This window comes from Colias philodice, chromosome 8 (assembly GCF_061535455.1).
Source record: "Colias philodice isolate Cphi_HAF_F1 chromosome 8, ilColPhil1 Martin Lab GWU primary, whole genome shotgun sequence".
In the NCBI taxonomy this organism is placed as follows: domain Eukaryota; kingdom Metazoa; phylum Arthropoda; class Insecta; order Lepidoptera; family Pieridae; genus Colias; species Colias philodice.
Window position 1 is genome coordinate 930,507 of NC_143093.1, and position 20,953 is coordinate 951,459.

The 20,953-nt window shown below is 35.3% G+C and overlaps 1 protein-coding gene across 1 annotated transcript in view; it reads right to left on the reverse strand.

Moving 5' to 3' along the window:
- FoxK (forkhead box K) overlaps positions 1 to 20,953 on the reverse strand; it is a 62,157-nt gene that overhangs the window by 12,105 nt on the left and 29,099 nt on the right. Inside the window, exons 2-3 of the mRNA XM_089697727.1 lie at positions 3,366 to 3,532; positions 2,494 to 2,630 (exon numbers count right to left, since the gene is read on the reverse strand). Coding sequence (XP_089553853.1) covers positions 2,494 to 2,630; positions 3,366 to 3,532 — 304 coding nt within the window. The remainder of the gene's footprint in view (positions 1 to 2,493; positions 2,631 to 3,365; positions 3,533 to 20,953) is intronic.

The window sequence follows — 20,953 nt, forward strand, 5'->3', positions numbered from 1 at the left end:
ACGTAAACATGTACCACGGGCGAAGCCGGGGCGGACCGCTAGTAAATAATAAAATAATAAATAGTGTATTAGATTTGTTATTGTATCTTGTATACCTACGAATAATTATTCTTACGTCTTGTTGGGAAATGTTCAAATACCTACCTATTGAAATAATTTACTGTTACAAATCATTAGTGTTATTAGTTTTGAGTGAATAGGCATGGATCAGAAATTCAGAATATAATATGCTACTAACTACTCAAATACATACATGTTTACACAACAAACACCACTGACCTCTATAACTATAAGTTATAGAGGTCAGTGACCGTCAGTGACAAACACTATGGATACCTACGCTCGCGAATGCAAATTCGGTGATTTACTAATTATTGATACCTAGTCATTGAATTCGTTTTGAAATAGCCTGTACTTTGTAATTTTTAGTGTTATAGACATTTATAAAATGTGGTGCTCATTTTTTTGTAATAAATCATCCCGAACGCTATTGTATTTTCGTTGTTTTATTTCAAGTGAACACCTATACAATTTTGTCACGAGCCGCCTCTGGCCTCTGGGTGAAATAAACAAGTCAAATGATTTTTGTTCTAATTGTATTTTGGTAGTAGTTTGTTTAGAATTTACATTACCATTGTTTAATTTTTATTTTGTATTTGCAGTAAAATAAAAAGATGAAAAACTTCATTAGGTATATTGTACGACACCTCACTCTGAATCGCGCTAGCGAAATTTTTTCGTTACAGAGCACATATACAACTTTCGGACAATCTTCATTGAGGCCGGCCGGCAAATCGAGTATGTCGAGAAACTTCACTTATTCGATGGAGGTATTCTACCTTCCTTCCTCCACAGTTGTGGGACCCCGACGTGCATTGAACACGCAGCTTTCTGATACTAGTAGCTAAAATCAAAACCACAGATATGTCTGTGATCAAAACCATAATAATATTTTTACCTATTATTTTACTAAAAGTCGAGTGCATCGAAATCGTAAATATGTTTTTCACCTTCCTGGTTTTTTTTCCATAGTAAATAGTGTTTTTGATTTGTTGTTGTATGAATAATTATTCTTACTTGTTGGTTATGAAATGTATTTTGAAATAATTTACTTTTACAAATCATTAGTGATATTAGTTTTGAGTGAAAATGCTTGGATCAGCATAATATCATATTTGCTACTTCAAATACATGTTTTGATAAAAAAAAAACAATAGTGTAATGTAGGTAATAAAATAAAACTGCGTTTTATTGTAGGTAATCAATTTTGACATTATTTATTTCCCAAAATTACAATAAAATAGTTTACGCCAACAAATATAACTTTTATTTTTATAACAATCCTACTTCCTACTAATGCGAAAGTTCATACATGTTTCAAAAGAAAAACTTTTACTTTTACTATTATTTCAATTTATCCGGTTTAATTAAGACTTAATATTGATACATATGATCATTATAAATACAAATAGGAATTAACAATATAACGAATACGTGGCACAACTAAAATTTTACCGATACCACCCGTGGTCATTCTCCTTTGTGGGTCATTTGTAACAGGATGGCGGTTCTACAGCGAAAAAAGAAAAATGATGGTCAGAACGCTGATACCGGATACCTTAAGATACTGTAATATAAAATATTACTAGATTAGATAAAATATTATAGGTAGTATCTTCACCGTGTGTGACGCGCTTTACATTCACGCCATCTAGAGTTAAATCTTTATCATTTTTGTATACGTCTGTGTGTGTAAACGACCCTGTATGCAATGACAGATGTTAAAACGCATAATTTTACCGAATTGGGTGGATTTTAAGGCAATGATATAACATATTTCAATAAAATATAATATTCAGTAACCGCCATGACTATTCCTAGGTTTGATGACTATTCCAATTACGCAAAAACTCAAATAAACTAGAAATGTAGAATTCAGCGCCATCTAGCGGGATATTGGCTGGGAACAGATCGTTGCAATCACCTTAAGTATAAAATTGGATATCTATTAGCATAGCCAGGACTCGAAATCATACAAGAATGCTCTTGAACTTTAAAAATATCAATAGTAGCTACCTAACTTCACAAGATTGTCTAGAGGAAATCATACCATAGCAAAAAGAGCGTCTGGTGTGTTATGTATCACGTGTTGTATATGTGTTAACTTACTTTTATATCTTTAAAGTTTCTATTACTTACAATAAGTAAGTTTGGATTTGATGATAGTGTGCTATTTTTGGTCATACAAACATGATCCTTGCAAACCCAGCATACAGACCCAGAAGCTATCTGTCTTACCACAAAAAACATTAGACAGGGTTTAACTTTAAGCGAGGGTTCTCTTTAATTTGGTTTTGTCGTATTTCACATAGACAACTATTAAAGTAACAGATCCCTGGTTTAAAGTTAGACTATGTTTAAATTGTTTTGTGGTAAGATCGTATAAGTTCATGACACGTCAAAAACCAACATAGAGGATATATCGTCACTCACAGCATTCCCATTGGTGGGCCGCTGGTGCTCAGCCAACGCCGCGTACTGCGCCACGAGGCCGAGGTCCGCGTGCCGCCGCCCCGACGAGCCGGCGCCGCGCGGCGACGTCGGACAGCTGTTCGTTGCGCTTATCGTGCCTGCAAGTTTACGTAGATATTGTAAGAATAGTGATTCGTTTTTTTTCGATTTACAAATTCAACTGAAAACGGAATAGATCATCGAAAAAAATATAAAATTCATCTGCGTCATATACAACGAAATGTGTGACTTTGAAACTATTAAATAAGTATTTGTTTTAAATAATACAGGATATTCTGTTCTACAACACTTTTACAACACGTTCACTTCATTGACAATATGCTATTAAAAAAATACTATTTGTAAACAATTTTATAGGACTAAACTCAATATTTTGTTTAGTTTAAGTCAATCATAACATATAGAAGACATAAATTTATTGAATATTTTGATCGATACGGGAAGAAAGGCTAGCCACTACTGGCTTCTATCGTTAGCATTGCTTTGCTATATTAGTTTCATTTTTTTATGCTTTTGTTGTAATAGACAAAAATTATAATCTGTATTTTAATTATTGTACAGTCTGTATGGTAATTGGTATCACAATAAACACTAAATGACCCTCTTCCTGTTTTTTTGGTTCGTGATGTAATGTCGTGTGCGCACATGGTAGCTTGTTAAAAAGGATTATAAAAATAAAGTTAATTTATCAGCGTGCACGAGTTGTGTTTCAATATACAATTATTTCAACAGCTTTATCATAGAATTTATTTCAACAGCTTTATCATAGAATAATGTCCCATAAAACTTTCCTGTGTAGTGTATCTGCATATTATAGTTTGAGTGTATCTCACCAGTGGGCGAAGGCGCGGGGCTGCGGCCGTCGCTGTCCATCGGTATGGTGATGCGCAGCGGGGGCAGCGGCGGGCCGGCGGTGCTGCCGCCAGCGCCACCGCCGCTCTCCTCGACCAGCGACTGAAACTCCAGCCGGATGTTCGTGGACGGGAACCGGAGGGTGCATCTGGAATGAGCGATAAGGGTGTTGATTAGTGTGTAACTATAGATATGGAAGAATACCATAAACTGAGAGGCTTTTTCCATCCTAAGCAACAAAACCACAGCAGCTCAAAAAAATTATAGACTTCTTAATTGTAGGTACTAGATAAAAAAGACACTCAGAAAAATCTAGCCACGTTTTCTTTTTCAAAATAGGTTGTAAGTTTTTTGAGTGAGCAATTTTAGGTAAGTACCTACTAGATAATAAGGAAGCTCAGAAAATTCTAGTCACTTTTTATTTTTCGAAATAGATTGTAGGTACGTTTCTTCTGTGTGTAATTTTATTGCAGACTTATAAAATAAAAATTGTGAAACGTACACATGTGCTCAAACATTATTTTCTATTCAAACCGTCCTACTCCATCAAGATTGTACCTACGTACATATTATGTATTTGCATTTGCATCTCTACAAGTTACTTGAGTAACAGACATAAAACGTGAAAGTTATGAGCTTTTGAAATAATAAGTCCCTGGAAGTTTCTTAAGTATGAAGATTGTTTTTATTAATGATAATTTAGAAGTTTTATTCTGAAGCGAAAAATAAATTAAATTTATTAATATTATACCTCCTCTCTAATCACAATTAAACAACCCAGATATACCTAATTAAAATGGAATTTTAAGTTTATAACAGCAAAAACTAGAAGTAGTTGGATTTATCAAAACAGTCTCAATGAGTTACAACACCGATGCGATGCCTAGCTGCTTGCTTTTAGAACTATGAAAAGCAGAATGTCTTCAAAATCATTCTATACAATATCTCTTATGCATGTTGCAAAAATCCCTTTCTTTCAACCTTACATACTTCCAAACACCAGCACTCACACAAAAAAAACACGCCCCACTCACACGCCAGCACAATCACATGTATTGCACACATGGAAAGCGCCGTACAACCAATCCCGTATCTCTATTCCAAACCATTTTCTTACAACAACACGCCATACACACGCGCACGCACACAAGGGCGCTTGCGTACTTCGACAGCACATGAGTAGAAAGACGGAACAGAGACTAAGCTTCAAACAAACGCGAGAATCGATTGCACTACTACAAGTACGCGGGGCATGTGTGTGTGACCGCAGGCCGCTTGTCGCGTACGCAGCGATTCTGGAAAAAACCGGTTTGCGCTTGCACAGGCATAGGACAGTCTCAGGGTTGATACGACGCACGTTGTTTGTTTTATTAGTTGCAACTTGCAAGTTTGAATATTTTAATATAAAACGTAATATTTCATTGTCAAAAATGGTTGTTTATTGTACTGTGTGTATGAATAATAGTAGAAAAACTAAAAATATATCATACTTCAACTATCTCAAGGAGTACAATAGGTGAGTAAATATTTTGATTATTACTTTTTCAAGTAAGTACCTACTTGCGTTTATTTTATTAGGTCCTTTTTTAATAAGATGAGAATTGTACACGGTGTGTTTTTACCTTTCATTATTATTACAAGTTTAGCATTTGTAAGTATGTATGTATGTATTGTAAGTGTGTACATACCTAGGTTGGGTTGTAGTAGGTAGTTTTGTTTAATTTGTCTTAACCTATTGTGACAACCCTACCAAAATAGGTAACAATTTTGCACGTTCTTAAGAAGCTTAGTCTCTGTTCCGTCTTTCTACTCATGTGTCGACAGTAAACACGTGCCGGCGCGGCGGCCAATCGCGAGGCGTTACGTAACCGAGATAATGGGCCAACCGCGTAAACAATAAAAGCACTGCTTTGTTGACTGTTGTGTTTACGAGTTGACAAAGCAATCGTATCGGATTGGTGGCTTTATCAATTGGCCACATTCTTGTGTTGTATTTGATGATATTATTATTTGATGAATATAAAAATCATCGGTGGCCGAAAGGACGCGGGTTGAAATCCCGCCAGATGATCGTATACTTTTTCAAATATATAAATTAATGCCAAAACACATTATTTAGATAACATATGGATATATCAGTTTATTTAAACAGACATAATATTTTCAATCAGTAAATAGTACAGCTACTTCCAGCGTAGTAATTTCTAATTAATGTTGTAAAAAAACTCAATGATCATAGTATCATAACACCATTATTAATTTCAACACATTCGCACATATTTATTAAAAAGTAATTTTATCCTGCCGTCATTATTAAAATGAGTGAAGGTATATCCCATAGGAATCCACGTTGGAAAAGGAGATTATGACTGATGAATATACAAATGAACATAATTAAAATGGAAGTTTTTACTTTGGTACTAAATATAAACACTGAAAATAAGACATCCATACTAATATTATAAATGCGAAAGTAACTCTGTCTGTCTGTCTGTTACTCAATCACGTCTAAACTACTGAACCAATTTGCATGAAATTTGGTATGGAGATATTTTGATACCCGAGAAAGGACATAGGCTACCTTTTATTGTGAAATATGTACCACGGGCGAAGCCGGGGCGAACCACTAGTACTTATATAAATAATTATTATAACTACGTCATATTATCCTGCTAATCCTATTTATATTAAAATGCAAAATTTGAATGGACGTATATTTGATACACAATCAAGCCCAAACGAATAAATACATCCAGTTAAATTTTAACACAGATCTTCATAATATTCTTGAATAGTCTCACTACAGAAGCTGTTGGCTGGATCTTGTTAATTATAACCCAAGTTAGATACAATTCCCAAAGCGTCTCAGACAAAGGTCAAAGGTAACTTAGCAAAACATTACCTAATAAGTAATATAGAAGTTTAGATGTTACTCAAATATTGTTTTATTTACACATAAATAATTATTTACACGTGTGTTAAATAAATCGCTCGATAACAATAAGATAATAACTTACTAGCATTTAAATAACGATAGGTACAGTATTATATCAAAATATTACATTGTCTCGTTCGATAAATCGCTGTGAAGTACTTATCCTACATTATTGATTATATACTTCTGGTCTAGATACTATTGTACCAGATTGAGGTTTACCTAATTCCTATATTTTTCAATTTATATGTACCTGTGTATAAATTATAAACCATATAATATGCGAAGATGTATTTTATTTTCGATTACAGCGATCACGGTTGAACAGAAATTATGTGTTATCGTTACAGATTCCGTTTATATGTAAACTAGCCGTGCTCCGCGTTTTTACCCGCAGTGCTCCATTCCTCCTTGGTCTTAGCGTGATGATATATAGCCTATAGCCGTCCTCGATAAATGGGCTATCTAATACCGAAAGATTTTTTCAAATCAGACCAGTAGTTCCCGAGATTAGCGCGTTCAAACAAACTCTATAGCTTTATAATATTAGAATAGATTAAAATAACAAATGGTCACAAACTAAATCTTTTCTATTATTCAAACAAAATCACCCTTAACACCTAACACATGCACTCCCCTCCTCCCCATCGACCAAATGCACTCGTCAAATCCCCCCCCATCCCACTACAACGAGTACACAATATATCCGGCTCACCGCACACGTCCATTCAAGTTTTTTCCATTCATCACTTACACTGCACAGTACACACACATTATCAGTGACCTCCGAGGGTCCACCTCGTTGTGATAACACTATTGTGTTATCGAGAATTTTGTTTTGATTTTCGTGCAGTAAATATTAAGTTGTAGTTTAAGTTAAATAGTAAGTAGATACATAGATTGTTAACCTGTAATGTTGTCTACTTGCTAATAAATAGTTTATTTTTTGTAAATTTTGATGTTACTAGGTATAATACGTCGAGACCACCCTTTAATTCTTGTGCAATTGAAATAACAAAAGCAAAAAGGGAGTTTTAAAAAATAAAACACGTGGAATGAATTAAAATAGAATTAATTGCAGGTAAAAACATAATACAATAATGATGTTGATGTTCACATTATAATTATGTATGATGTAAACACTACAATGTTACTTACGTTGTAAACATAGTCTCAATGACATCAATACTATTATTTCAAGTTTTACCTACTCACTATCTATGCATATACACGGGAAATTTTGAACAATTATTTATTTTGGATGAACTTTTTGCATAATATCATCAAAAGCACTACTATTTTGAAGCAAACCTATTACACCTTCGTTACTGTAAGCCCTATCTGTATCTCTTTTAGCATTCCCTTTTCCAAATGATTGTCAAACATCATTCTGCCCTCCATCAGCCGCAATGCGTAGGCACTAGTTCAGAAAGCCAATACTCATCAGAGTTCAATCAGAGTCGAGGGTCGTACCTAGTATCTATGGAGCCAGCGAAGCAATATGTACTTGCTTGTTTATCGACTGCTTATCAACCCTACAGGCTACAGTGCGCAGTCTAGATAATGATCTTCGGAGTTCATTGGACGTGTAATAATCTAGGTATAAATTGAGATCCCATTGGTAAGTGACTATTTCATGTGTTTAGAAGTATACAATACTTCGTATTTATCTCCAGAAAGATTTCAAGAAGGAAGGTACAAAGGTTTAAATTTGAACTGAACTAAAATATTATGAACATGGTAGCGATACATTCAAAAGATATTAAATAAGCATCAAATAGAGCTAATGTTTTATGTTAGTGAATTTAGCAGATCAAAAAAAAATGTGAGTTCTTATCGCGTGCAGTTGAGTTCTACAGTTCCTGATACTTTTTAGAAATAGTTCTGGCGTTTTTACCTTAAAAAACGACATTTGAAAAAATGATCTGCCAACTTCCCGTAGCAGATCATTTTTAGCAGATCAAAAAAAATGTGATTTCTTATCGCGTGCAACTGCACAGGAACTGTAGAACTCAACTGAGTTCTACAGTTCCTGATACTTTTTAGAAATAGTTCTGGCGTTTTTACCTTAACAAACGACATTTGAAAAAACCCGACCTGGACCCGGCTTAACGTGATGCTACGACGTGATGCTACGACGTGATGCTACGGCGTGATGCTACGCTGTGATGCTACGGCGTGATGCTACGGCGTAATGCTACGGCATGTGTTACGGCGTGATGCTACGCTGTGATGCTACGGCGTGATGCTACGGTGTGATGCTACGATGTGATGCTACGGCATGATGCTACGGCGTGATGCTACGGCATGATGCTACGGCATGATGCTACGGCGTGATGCTACGGCATGATGCTACGGCGTGAAGCTACGGCATGATGCTACGGCATGAAGCTACGGCATGATGCTACGGCATGATACTACGGCGTGATACTACGGCGTGATGCTACGGCATGATGCTACGGTATGCTGCTACGGCATGGTGCTACGGCGTGATGAAATATGACATAAATAAATTTTCTAGTGTTTCATTTTACGCGAGTATTTCTAAAAAGTATCAGGAACTGTAGAACTCAACTGCTCGCGATAAGAACTCACATTTTTTTTTGATCTGCTAAAAATGATCTACTACGGGAAGTTGGCAGATTAATTTTTTCAAATGTCGTTTTTTAAGGTAAAAACGCCAGAACTATTTCTAAAAAGTATCAGGAACTGTAGAACTCAACTGCACGCGATAAGAACTCACATTTTTTTTGATCTGCTAAAAATTATCTACTACGGGAAGTTGGCAGATCATTTTTTCAAATGTCGTTTTTTAAGGTAAAAACGCCAGAACTATTTCTAAAAAGTATCAGGAACTGTAGAACTCAACTGCACGCGATAAGAACTCACATTTTTTTTGATCTGCTAAAAATTATCTACTACGGGAAGTTGGCAGATTAATTTTTTCAAATGTCGTTTTTTAAGGTAAAAACGCCAGAACTATTTCTAAAAAGTATCAGGAACTGTAGAACTCAACTGAACGCGATAAGAACTCACATTTTTTTTTTTGATCTGCTAAAAATGATCTGCTACGGGAAGTTGGCAGATCATTTTTTCAAATGTCGTTTTTTAAGGTAAAAACGCCAGAACTATTTCTAAAAAGTATCAGGAACTGTAGAACTCAACTGCACGCGATAAGAACTCACATTTTTTTTTTTTGATCTGCTAAAAATGATCTGCTAAGTTCACTAACATTAATGTTTTTACATACTCGACAGTACATCTAGAATTACAATTACAATATCTTATAAACTCTCGGCGCACGTGCACAACCACTAATTACAAAAACAACAGCGCACAATAACAACTTAAGTCTTAACCTATAGCTAAACCATCTAGCTATAATCTAAAGTCTAGAATCTAGGCATAGACGTTGGCGCAAACAAACAAGTAATTATTACGTTTCCTAGAACCGCCGCGTGCGTTTACCAATCAACAACATGGCTGTTAAATTTGTAATCGTGGAAATTACAAATGTAATAGCAATTTTCGTTCGCGCGCCGCGTCATTATCGATATTAATCGACGTTCGAAAAATTGTTTATTTGAATTGGGTGCATATTGAAACAGTGTATATTTTTTACTCTAGGATGCAAAGAGCTATTTTGAATGTACATTTTAAAGCACAGTTTTTAATATGAGAATAACCAAAGATATTGGATTTCGCTAAGAATAACAGAAAAATAATACCAACAGAAGTTCGACCATCAAAACTAAACTTTCTGCATTGCATTAATACCAAATCATCCCGCCTACTGTTATTGCTGACCTTACACCGCACGTTTTGAGCTAATCAAATCAAACGAACCATTACCAGCGATTACTAACAAAATTACCAACCATGTACTCTCCACGTATTTTCAAACTCAAACCTTGTTATACACGCAATCAGTTCTAGCAATCACAACACGATACAAGAACAACAAATGCGTGGAGTAGGTGCATTTGTATTCGACCTACAAAACAGCGAAACGACGTGAACATGGCGTTTGTAAACAATTTTATCTCTAGCGTAAAGTGTTGAATGTACTACGCATTACCTATGTGCGCTCGTACACTACGATAATTAATGATATACAAGACTGAACAACCTCTACATCCATTTATTCCATACTAATATTATAAATGCGAAAGTAACTCTCGTCTGTCCGTCTGTTACTTAATCACGCCTTAACTACTGAACCAATTTGCATGAAATTTGGTATAGAGATATTTTGATACCCGAGAAAGGACATAGGATAGGTTTTATCCCGGAAATCCCACGGGAACGGGAACTATGCGGGTTTTTCTTTGACTGCGCGGGCGAAGCCGCGGGCGGTAAGCTAGTATAAATATATATAAAACCATATAGGCATATAGGATGGAACTGACGAATATTTAAACACTTAATATACATGGTGGAAAATTACTAAAACTGTTTTGATCGATTAAGTTTGGTTATGAGTCACGTAAACAAATTAAAGAACTAATCTTTTGAACAGTAATAGTACGAGATCCGGCTGCAGGATCAGTGCGTTCATCGGTTTTTTGCTGAAAACCGAATTTTTATGTATATTTATAATTAGGAGAATATATATCGACTAGGTTGCCAGTCAAAATTTGGCCGCAAGCATGTTTAATTAAAATTTTTCTAATCGATTTTTGGGAAAAAAATTCGTTCACTTGTTTTTTGAATAAAATGTAGTCTACATCACGTCAAATGATATAAAAATTCTAAAAAATCACGGTTGCCGCTTTTCACCTGGCCGCAACATCTTGGCAGCCTGGTACAAACAGGTATGATTTCGATTTATTTTTACGTTCATAACGCACATTTATGAATCATATATCAAATTAAAGCTATTTTTTTTCTATTTATTATCATATATGGTTGCCTTATTAAATCCGGCCGCAAATAAGGGTTGCTGGCGTATAAAAATTATAAATATAGAATTACTGCGTTCATTGGTTTTTTGCTGAAAACGAAATTTTTATGTAACTACAGTAGCACCTCGTTAAGTCGAACCTCGATAAGTCAAAAACCTCCAAATCTCGAAAAAATGTCTTGTTCCCTTCCCTTCAAACCCGAAAACCTCCGTAACTTGAAATCTTGGCCCTCTGTTAGTCGAAATAATCACAGAGTCCCTCCAAGCCATTTTGGTACATATTTTCACTCTATAACTCGAAAAATTAAATTTGACCTCTGTATCTCGAACATGGCAACATTTTATTTTACAATCTTTATAACTTGATCATTTGGACTTTAACAACTTGCCGACAGTGCAGTACACAGTTAGGGAATGCAAATCCGTTTACTTTACAAAATCCGGATTTTGAAAAACGGATTTATACAATAATCCGGAGAATCCGGATTTAGCGGATTTTGAATGAAAAATTTGACTTTTCCGTTTGAAATGTTTATTATTATGTAAAATCAATAAAAAACATGAATCTTAGTTAAATCAAATGTATTTATATTTTTCAATACCTAGAAATTAACTAGACAAACTCTAAAATTCTAATAAAATAAAAACTTTTACACTTTGGTTTACACTTTTACACTTTACACCTGTGCTTTACACAAAGAAAAAACATAAAGCAGACTCCTTGTCACATCCATCAGACATAAACATTATAACAAAACATTTAATATTTTCTTAGATAATAGAAACAACATAAATTGCAAACAGAGTTTTCATCATATACCTACAAACATATTAAAACGAAACAGCTTCAATTTTCTAAATCAGTAAGCAAAATCCTATTTTGCTTTTTCATTCTTTATTAGTAATGATGACAGTCTTTCCATCAGAGTTCTTATTTTTATCAAAATCAGTAATAACAAAATTCAAATTTTCATGAACTACACACAAAGTATAACTTCAATAAACAAGATTCTACAAAGTTAAAAAAAATACTTATTAATCATAGCTAAAATAAAACATTATAAATGGAAGCTACTCCATTACACCTGTCTTCACTCGAATACTCGAAGCTGCGTAAGCTGAAATACGTTCCAGTCGACGCTTCGAATGGTGATAAATTGTTGTAAACAAAAGTCAACAGTAATGCAATGTGATAAAATCTAAATTCAAACGTATTATTTCTAGGCCCGCTTCGCGACGTGTCGCTATTCGCGCCAAATTCGACTGCTTGCGCGGGAACGGGATGCACTTACAGTGCCATCTATCGTCTAACGCAAGAAACATTAGAACCTATAAATATTGTAATACTTTGCTAATATGTTCGAAAAATCCGGATTCCATTCTTTAAATCCGGATTTAAAAGCCTATTTAAATTCGAGCAAAATCCGGATTTATCGGATTTCGGGTAATCCGGATTGCATTCCCTAAGTACACTATAATTGTTTCTTAGAAAACATTTTAGGAGTATACGATAATAAATTTATGACTCACGTAAACACGTGTTTGCATTAAGTAGGCATCTGATGACGAAATTATCGATTCAGTAGCTCAGAAAACCGATACTAATGATTAGTAATATTCACGTCTTCTATGATGAGATGACATAGAAGACGTGAATAGTACATGCGCTCCATGCGTTTCCATCAAAGAGGCAAGAACCGCATTGAATACCTTACGAAATTTTATAGAGCAAACCAGTATCTCTGAAGAAGAAGAATTTTCTGTTCTTTATAGATCAGACAATGCTAGAGAACAACCAAATTATCTAAAGCAAAAAAAAATACTGACTTTTTTAATGCCATATTTTTTATTTTAAAATGATTTGAAATAATGTTGATTTATAATAAATAAAAACATGTTTGTCACCTCTGCAAGTTGAATTTTAATGTACTTTACCTCTCTAACTCAAAATTTATAAGAATAAACCTCAAACTCTTTATGTCGAATCAAAATCCGCCTAAGTCGAAATCCTCCATAAGTTGAAAACTCTATAACTCGAATTTTTTGGCGTCTCCCTTGATATTCGACTTATAGAGGTGCTACTGTATATGTATTTATAATTAGGAGAATATATATCGACTAGGTTGCCAGTCAAAATTTGGCCGCAAGCATGTTTACACTCAACCTTAAATATTCAACATCTTTAACAGCCGGCAACCCTTATTTGCGGCCGGATATAATTAGGCAACTATATATGATAATAAATAGAAAAAAATTAGCTTTAATTTGATATATGATTCATAAATGTGCGTTATGAACGTAAAAATAAATCGAAATCATACCTGTTTGCACCAGGCTGCCAAGATGTTGCGGCCAGGTGAAAAGCGGCAACCGTGATTTTTTAGAATTTTTATATCATTTGACGTGATGTAGACTACATCTTATTCAAAAAACAAGTGAACGAATTTTTTTCCCAAAAATCGATTAGAAAAATTTTAATTAAACATGCTTGCGGCCAAATTTTGACTGGCCACCTAGTCGATATATATTCTCCTAATTATAAATATACATAAAAATTCGGTTTTCAGCAAAAAACGATGAACGCACTAATCCTATATTTATAATTTTTATAAGCCAGCAACCCTTATTTGCGGCCGGATTTAATTAGGCAACCATATATGATAATAAATAGAAAAAAATTAGCTTTAATCTGATATATGATTCATAAATGTGCGTTATGAACGTAAAAATGAATCGAAATCATACCTGTTTGCACCAGGCTGCCAAGATGTTGCGGCCAGGTGAAAAGCGGCAACCGTGATTTTTTAGAATTTTTATATCATTTGACGTGATGTAGACTACATTTTATTCAAAAAACAAGTGAACGAATTTTTTTCCCAAAAATCGATTAGAAAAATTTTAATTAAACATGCTTGCGGCCAAATTTTGACTGGCAACCTAGTCGATATATATTCTCCTAATTATAAATATACATAAAAATTCGGTTTTCAGCAAAAAACCGATGAACGCACTGATCCTGCGGTGGGATCTTAGACTATAACTATTCCGAATTGATAGTATAATTCACAAACAAAACATTATTATCGTAGATTGAAACTAAAGGGGCTTCTATGTCTGTGTCTTATTTATTTTTTAACGAAACACACCCAACTAGAAATATTATAAATAGTTGCTGATTGAAAACTAAAAAGGCTTGTATAGCTATCAATAAATATTTAATTTATTCCATAACGAAGCACCCACCTAACTACCTACTAGTAACTACTTACTACTAACAAGTTACGTAGGTCGTCTGTAATATCGGCACAACGAATGAAAGCACAACTTCGACTACCCGCAAAAAGGGAATAATAGAGAGAAAATTTTTAATTAACGTAACCGCGAAGCCCTCACCACGCTGCCAGACTGAAAACATCGAGTCCAATGTACCTACACAGTTGATTTTTATAGCGAAAACGGAATACAGACTGCTATATTGATACTTATATTGTAAACTAGCTTACCGCCCGCGGCTTCGCCCGCTTTGTCTAAAACATAAGAAATTATATACTAAAACCTTCCTCTTGAATCACTCGTTCTATTAAAAAAAACCGTATCAAAATCCGTTGCGTAGTTTTAAAGATTTAAGCATAGGGACAGAGAAAGCGACTTTGTCTTATACTATGTAGTGATGAGGCGAAAATCTATAGTACACCTATATGTTACGCTTTCACGGCTAAACTACCTCACCGATTAGGAGGAAATAATTTTTTTCTGAGGTTCCACTCAAAATTTTAAAAGGAGGCAAAATCGCAAAAAATTACAATCAAATAAGTACAAAAAGAAACACGTATCTGTTGAAAGCTCATGGAGTTATATGTAATACAAAATTTTAATAAGAAAACAAAGATTAAACAAATACAGTCGAATTGAGAACTACCGTCGTTTTTGGAAACGTTGATTAAATAGAGTGAAGACTACTCATATATATAGGCTACTAGCTTTCCACCCGCGTTTTCTAAGAAAAACCCGCATATTTCCCGTTCCCGTGGGATTTCCGGGATAAAACCTATCCTATGTGTTAATCCAAGTTACCCTCTATATGTGTGCTTAATTTCATTGTTATCGGTTAAGTAGAGGTAGTTTTTGCTTGAAAGAGTAACAAACACAAACACACAACCTTACATGTTAGTGAACTTAGCAGATCATTTTTAGCAGATCAAAAAAAAATGTGAGTTCTTATCAATGACCTATTATACTAGTAGACGCGGCATACGCCAACATCATTGCACTAAAAAACAGCGTAATTAATACATACCTACTTACTAACGCATTATCACCAATACAGTTTAGACCGGGAGATACTGACACAAAATTTCGAGTCTTTTGTAACAGGATGGCGGTTCTACAGGGGTCTTAGTACGCAATGATAAAAAGAAAAATGATGGTGTGATCGCTGGTATCGGTGGTTTAGTCGCGTGGGCGTTAGCCGAACTCGTCGGAAAAATAGCGAAAGTCAAACGATTTGTAACACAAAAATTTTAGTATTTACCGATAGCCCATAAAAAAGAAGTAGGCGGTAGTGTCATGCCATACTTTTCCGGTGTGACTTACAGCCCGCCATACCGACGCGAATATGTTGATTTAAATAAAACAATTATTCAACCATTTGTACCAGGCTAACTTTTGCACAGGTAACCATCGTCGTGCAGCCATTTACGAAAATCGCCATGCCATACTTTTCGGACGATTCCAAATGGTCGCCATACCGCCGAAAATCTGCAAAAAAAATTTATTTCGCCAAACTTTTTGTACCAGTATTGCATTTGGATTTTTGGAGAGTATTTGATAAAATGTGACCATTATTATATTTGCCATACTTCTAGTAGGGGGAAAAAGTGCTGTCATACTTGAAAAATTAATTTAGTATGAATTTATATAAGTGAAGATTTCCAACACCTAGATCTTTGAAATTTTGTATTTATATTCTTTGATCCTCAAACTTCCAGGAAAAATAAGTGCCATACTGTTACAAATCGTTTGACTTTCGCTATTTTCCGACGAGTTCGACTAACGCCCACGCGACTAAGCCGCCGGTACCAGCGTTCACACCATCATTTTTCTTTTTGTCATTGCGTACTAAGAACCCTGTAGAACCGCCATCCTGTTACAAATGACTCGAAATTTTGTGTCAGTATCTCCCGGTCTAGTTGTTCTCTCTTTCACTCTCACGCACGAGACATAATACATGTCTCACTCATGTACTTCGTAATGACAACTGCCGATTAAAATATAAAAAGAACGTCCAGCCACGACGCTGAATGGTGCGTGACTAAGTGAAACTCGGGCACTTAGCTGAGTTTTTTCTTGCCAAAATAGAGAGCGGGTAACGTATCTAGCTTTTTTATATATCATAGGTTCTTATCGCGTGCAGTTGAGTTCTACAGTTCCTGATACTTTTTAGAAATAGTTCTGGCGTTTTTACCTTAAAAAACGACATTTGAAAAAATGATCTGCCAACTTCCCGTAGCAGATCATTTTTAGCAGATCAAAAAAAAATGTGAGTTCTTATCGCGTGCAGTTGAGTTCTACAGTTCCTGATACTTTTTAGAAATAGTTCTGGCGTTTTTACCTTAAAAAACGACATTTGAAAAAATGATCTGCCAACTTCCCGTAGTAGATAATTTTTAGCAGATCAAAAAAAAATGTGAGTTCTTATCGCGTGCAGTTGAGTTCTACAGTTCCTGATACTTTTTAGAAATAGTTCTGGCGTTTTTACCTTAAAAAACGACATTTGAAAAAATAATCTGCCAACTTCCCGTAGCAGATCATTTTTAACAGATCAAAAAAAAATGTGAGTTCTTATCGCGTGCAGTTGAGTTCTACAGTTCCTGATACTTTTTAGAAATACTCGCGTAAAATGAAACACTAGAAAATTTATTTATGTCATATTTCATCACGCCGTAGCACCATGCCGTAGCATCATGCCGTAGCATCACGCCGTAGTATCATGCCATAGCATCATGCCGTAGCTTCATGCCGTAGCATCATGCCGTATCATCATGCCGTAGCATCATGCCGTAGCATTACGCCGTAGCATCACGCCGTAGCATCATGCCGTAGCATCACGCCGTAGCATCATGCCGTAGCATCACGCCGTAGCATCATGCCGTAGCATCATGCCGTAGCATTACACCGTAGCATCACGCCGTAGCATCACGCCGTAACACATGCCGTAGCATTACGCCGTAGCATCATGCCGTAGCATCACAGCGTACCATCACGCCGTAGCATCACGTCGTAGCATCACGTCGTAGCATCACGTCGTAGCATCACGTCGTAGCATCACGTTAAGCCGGGTCCAGGTCGGCTGCCTTATTACGGATCTTGCAGACGATCAGCAACAACCAAAAATTGCACAATAGCTGTTGTCAATCGTCTATTTCTTATTACGTAAAAGCAGACAACAAGCAGATAATCTGCCGTCAACAGTGCTGCCTCTGTCGAGCAACTGAAAAACTAAAAATGCAGTTGTCGCTAATGTAAAGTCAAAGGTTGCTTTGCAAACGGTATTATCTATGACTTGTGACAGCAACACGACAGCAACAACTTAGCAATTCATCTGTTAAATATGCGACAGGTCTAATGCTTGTTGTTGACTAGTTGCTGCTTGTGTTATCATCACTAAAGTGTATAAAAACGCCAAATTACTCCCAAATATAGTGTTTTTTATTGATTGTTAACTAAGATTATCAAATATTTATAAATATAATTAAAATATATTGCGGTAAGTGTGCAAAAGTTTTTAGGTTAAAATTTTCGACAAGTTTTCGAACATAATTGTAGCATTGTACCAATAAGAAGGTATTAAATTTTGTCGTCGCATACATTAATAATATCTTAATTTACGATTTTATAAACAATGGCACGAACATGTTTATTAATTAATAAATGTTAGAGGGAGAACTACGAGTGTCTGTGCTTGTTTATAAACATACATAGTACCAACAGTTGCCACTTGATTGTGTGTGGCGCTGCTTTCCATACAAAATCAAGTGCATCGGTCGAAGAAAGCAGATGTTGTGCGACAGCGACGCAACAGCTTACATAATACGAATTTTTTTGACGTTTTGCGACCAGTCGCGAACCTGTCGCGCTGCTGTTGCGCGGTAGTCGTTATCTGCTGATTTTTAGCTAATAAGGCCGCGGGTTTTTTCAAATGTCGTTTGTTAAGGTAAAAACGCCAGAACTATTTCTAAAAAGTATCAGGAACTGTAGAACTCAACTGCACGCGATAAGAACTCACATTTTTTTTTTGATCTGCTAAAAATGATCTGCTACGGGAAGTTGGCAGATCATTTTTTTCAAATGTCGTTTTTTAAGGTAAAAACGACAGAACTATTTCTAAAAAGTATCAGGAACTGTAGAACTCAACTGCACGCGATAAGAACTCACATTTTTTTTTGATCTGCTAAGTTCACTAACATCATGCTCACAAACTTTCGCATTTATAATATTTTATAGGACTTTTACAAAATCAACACATTAATGTAGTAGACCGTAGGGGATGTAAGTTTTTGCTCGTAGTTTCAGCTTCGACTCAACTTTAATACAAATGGTATTTTTAGATTCGATAAATAGTAAATGTATCGATTCGTTACTTTGTAACACAGCATGTTGTTTTGCAAAATACATTGAACCCGGAAAACAATACTACTTATATGCTATAACATTATAATTATTAGATTATCATTATAAAATACGTTTCAGATAACTAGTACATAATTATATAAATGTTTATAATTAAATTGTAATGTTTAATGTTGTTCCATAAACATCGTTATGATATAAATGTAAACAAACGCGGATTTAACTAAAGACAATACGATTAATAAATGAAAAACTTGACCGTCTCAATAGTTTGTAATAACTTAAATAAAGAATTACTCTTTTATACGATTACATCTTTCACACATATAAACGCAGTACGCACCAACCAGCATAATTTCCGTGTAGTAGTTTCAGTAAATGTACCTTGAGACATTTATCAAGGTCTAAAAACATTTCAGAATATTCCATAGTGACGCATACAGTCTTAGATTCCAAATTTTCCTGTAACATCCCCAACAAAGTACCTACACTCTAAATGTACACCTACTTAAGCTGTGTACACATGGTGTTCAAACTTCCGCTCGCAACCTACGCTAATAAAATATGAATGAAAGATTAAAAACAAATGATAATATTTCCAACAAGTTGCGTTGCCCGCATCGCGGAATCTATTTTTAATTTCCTGTCGCAATGTTTCTTCGTTTACTTTACTTGTGTTCTGATATTACGTGACGTCATTGCACCGAGGTACCCACGAGGCTCCCTCTGTTATTGGAATTGTTCAGATGTTCAAGTGTAAAAGCAATTTTGTACTGCAATATCAAACTGAAAACAAGCTATGTATTTGAATTCAAGCGCACAGCGCACTTTTGTAGGCACTTTGAAGTCATATTTTTCTTTTAGTCACCAAATAGGTATAGGTAAACGAAGAATTTATAGTTAAAAAGCTGTAAATATCGTGTCTTTCTATAACCCTCACTCAAATCTTTCAATAAATGTATTCCAGCAGCTTCCATTCAAATATGGATCAATACTTCATACAAACACCTCTCATAGTTGAATCATAGGCGTCTCCAGGTAAGCATGCGCCTAGGTCTGGTAAACATCCCTATCTTATATTCAAAGCCTGTCTCATCTGGTCTTGACGGGACCGGATGAAACGCAAACTTGACATTTCTCTAAGCCATCTTAGATTTAGGACTTTGGCAGTATAAAGCTATGCACATATTTAAGCGCTTTAGAAGTATGACTCAATTTTCTATAAGCGCCACGGAGCGGATGGAATCGCATTTTGTGGCGGTTTTAAGGAAACTAATTTGCTCTCATAACAATGTTCAATTTCGCTAGTAATCCGATCAGGAACGGCAGCATCCTCGTGTTTATAGTTCATGCGAAAATGAACCTTACGCTCGAGAAAATACGCTTCAACATTTCTGGTACGTTCACCAGAGTTCATCTACTAATGAACACTGGTACTATGGTAGACTGTAGGGCTTACATTTATGTACGCTAGGAAGTCTCCATTTCATAACATTAAATACGTTTATGTTTTGAAAAAGTTATTGTCGTCTTATATGGAACAAAGCGCCTACTTTATGCAGTATAGCAATAAGCATGAAAACTCAGTGGTCTATGAAAAAAACCCGACCAGTCGAATAAGGATCGTAGTAAGTTGTCCATATATGTATAAAAAACCATTAGTGAATGGTGATGGTGAGATTGTTAAGACGTAAATTGCCCACACGATACCCAAGAGGTTAAGGGATTTCCCTTTAATCACAGTGCGACAGTTTCAATTCTGTATTTCGTTGATAATGATAAACAATAATTATTATAACGTATTGCTAAACTTTTCCGGATAAACTATTTATAATATATTATTATGATTAAACCAATATGGCTACTTAGTTGTTAGGAACTTCTAAAGTATTATCAGGTGTTCTTAAACTTTCCAAATATCTGATTATAAAATCAAATAGCACGAAAATCTATACCTACACCCAACACCCCCAGCAGACCCGGTTAATTAATACAATATTCATACCATATCGGCCTGTTTATTCCGAATTGAAGCCTCCGATACAATGACGCGAGTTACATCAAAACATCCAGTCGGACGTGCTTGTGCTGCGCAATATTCG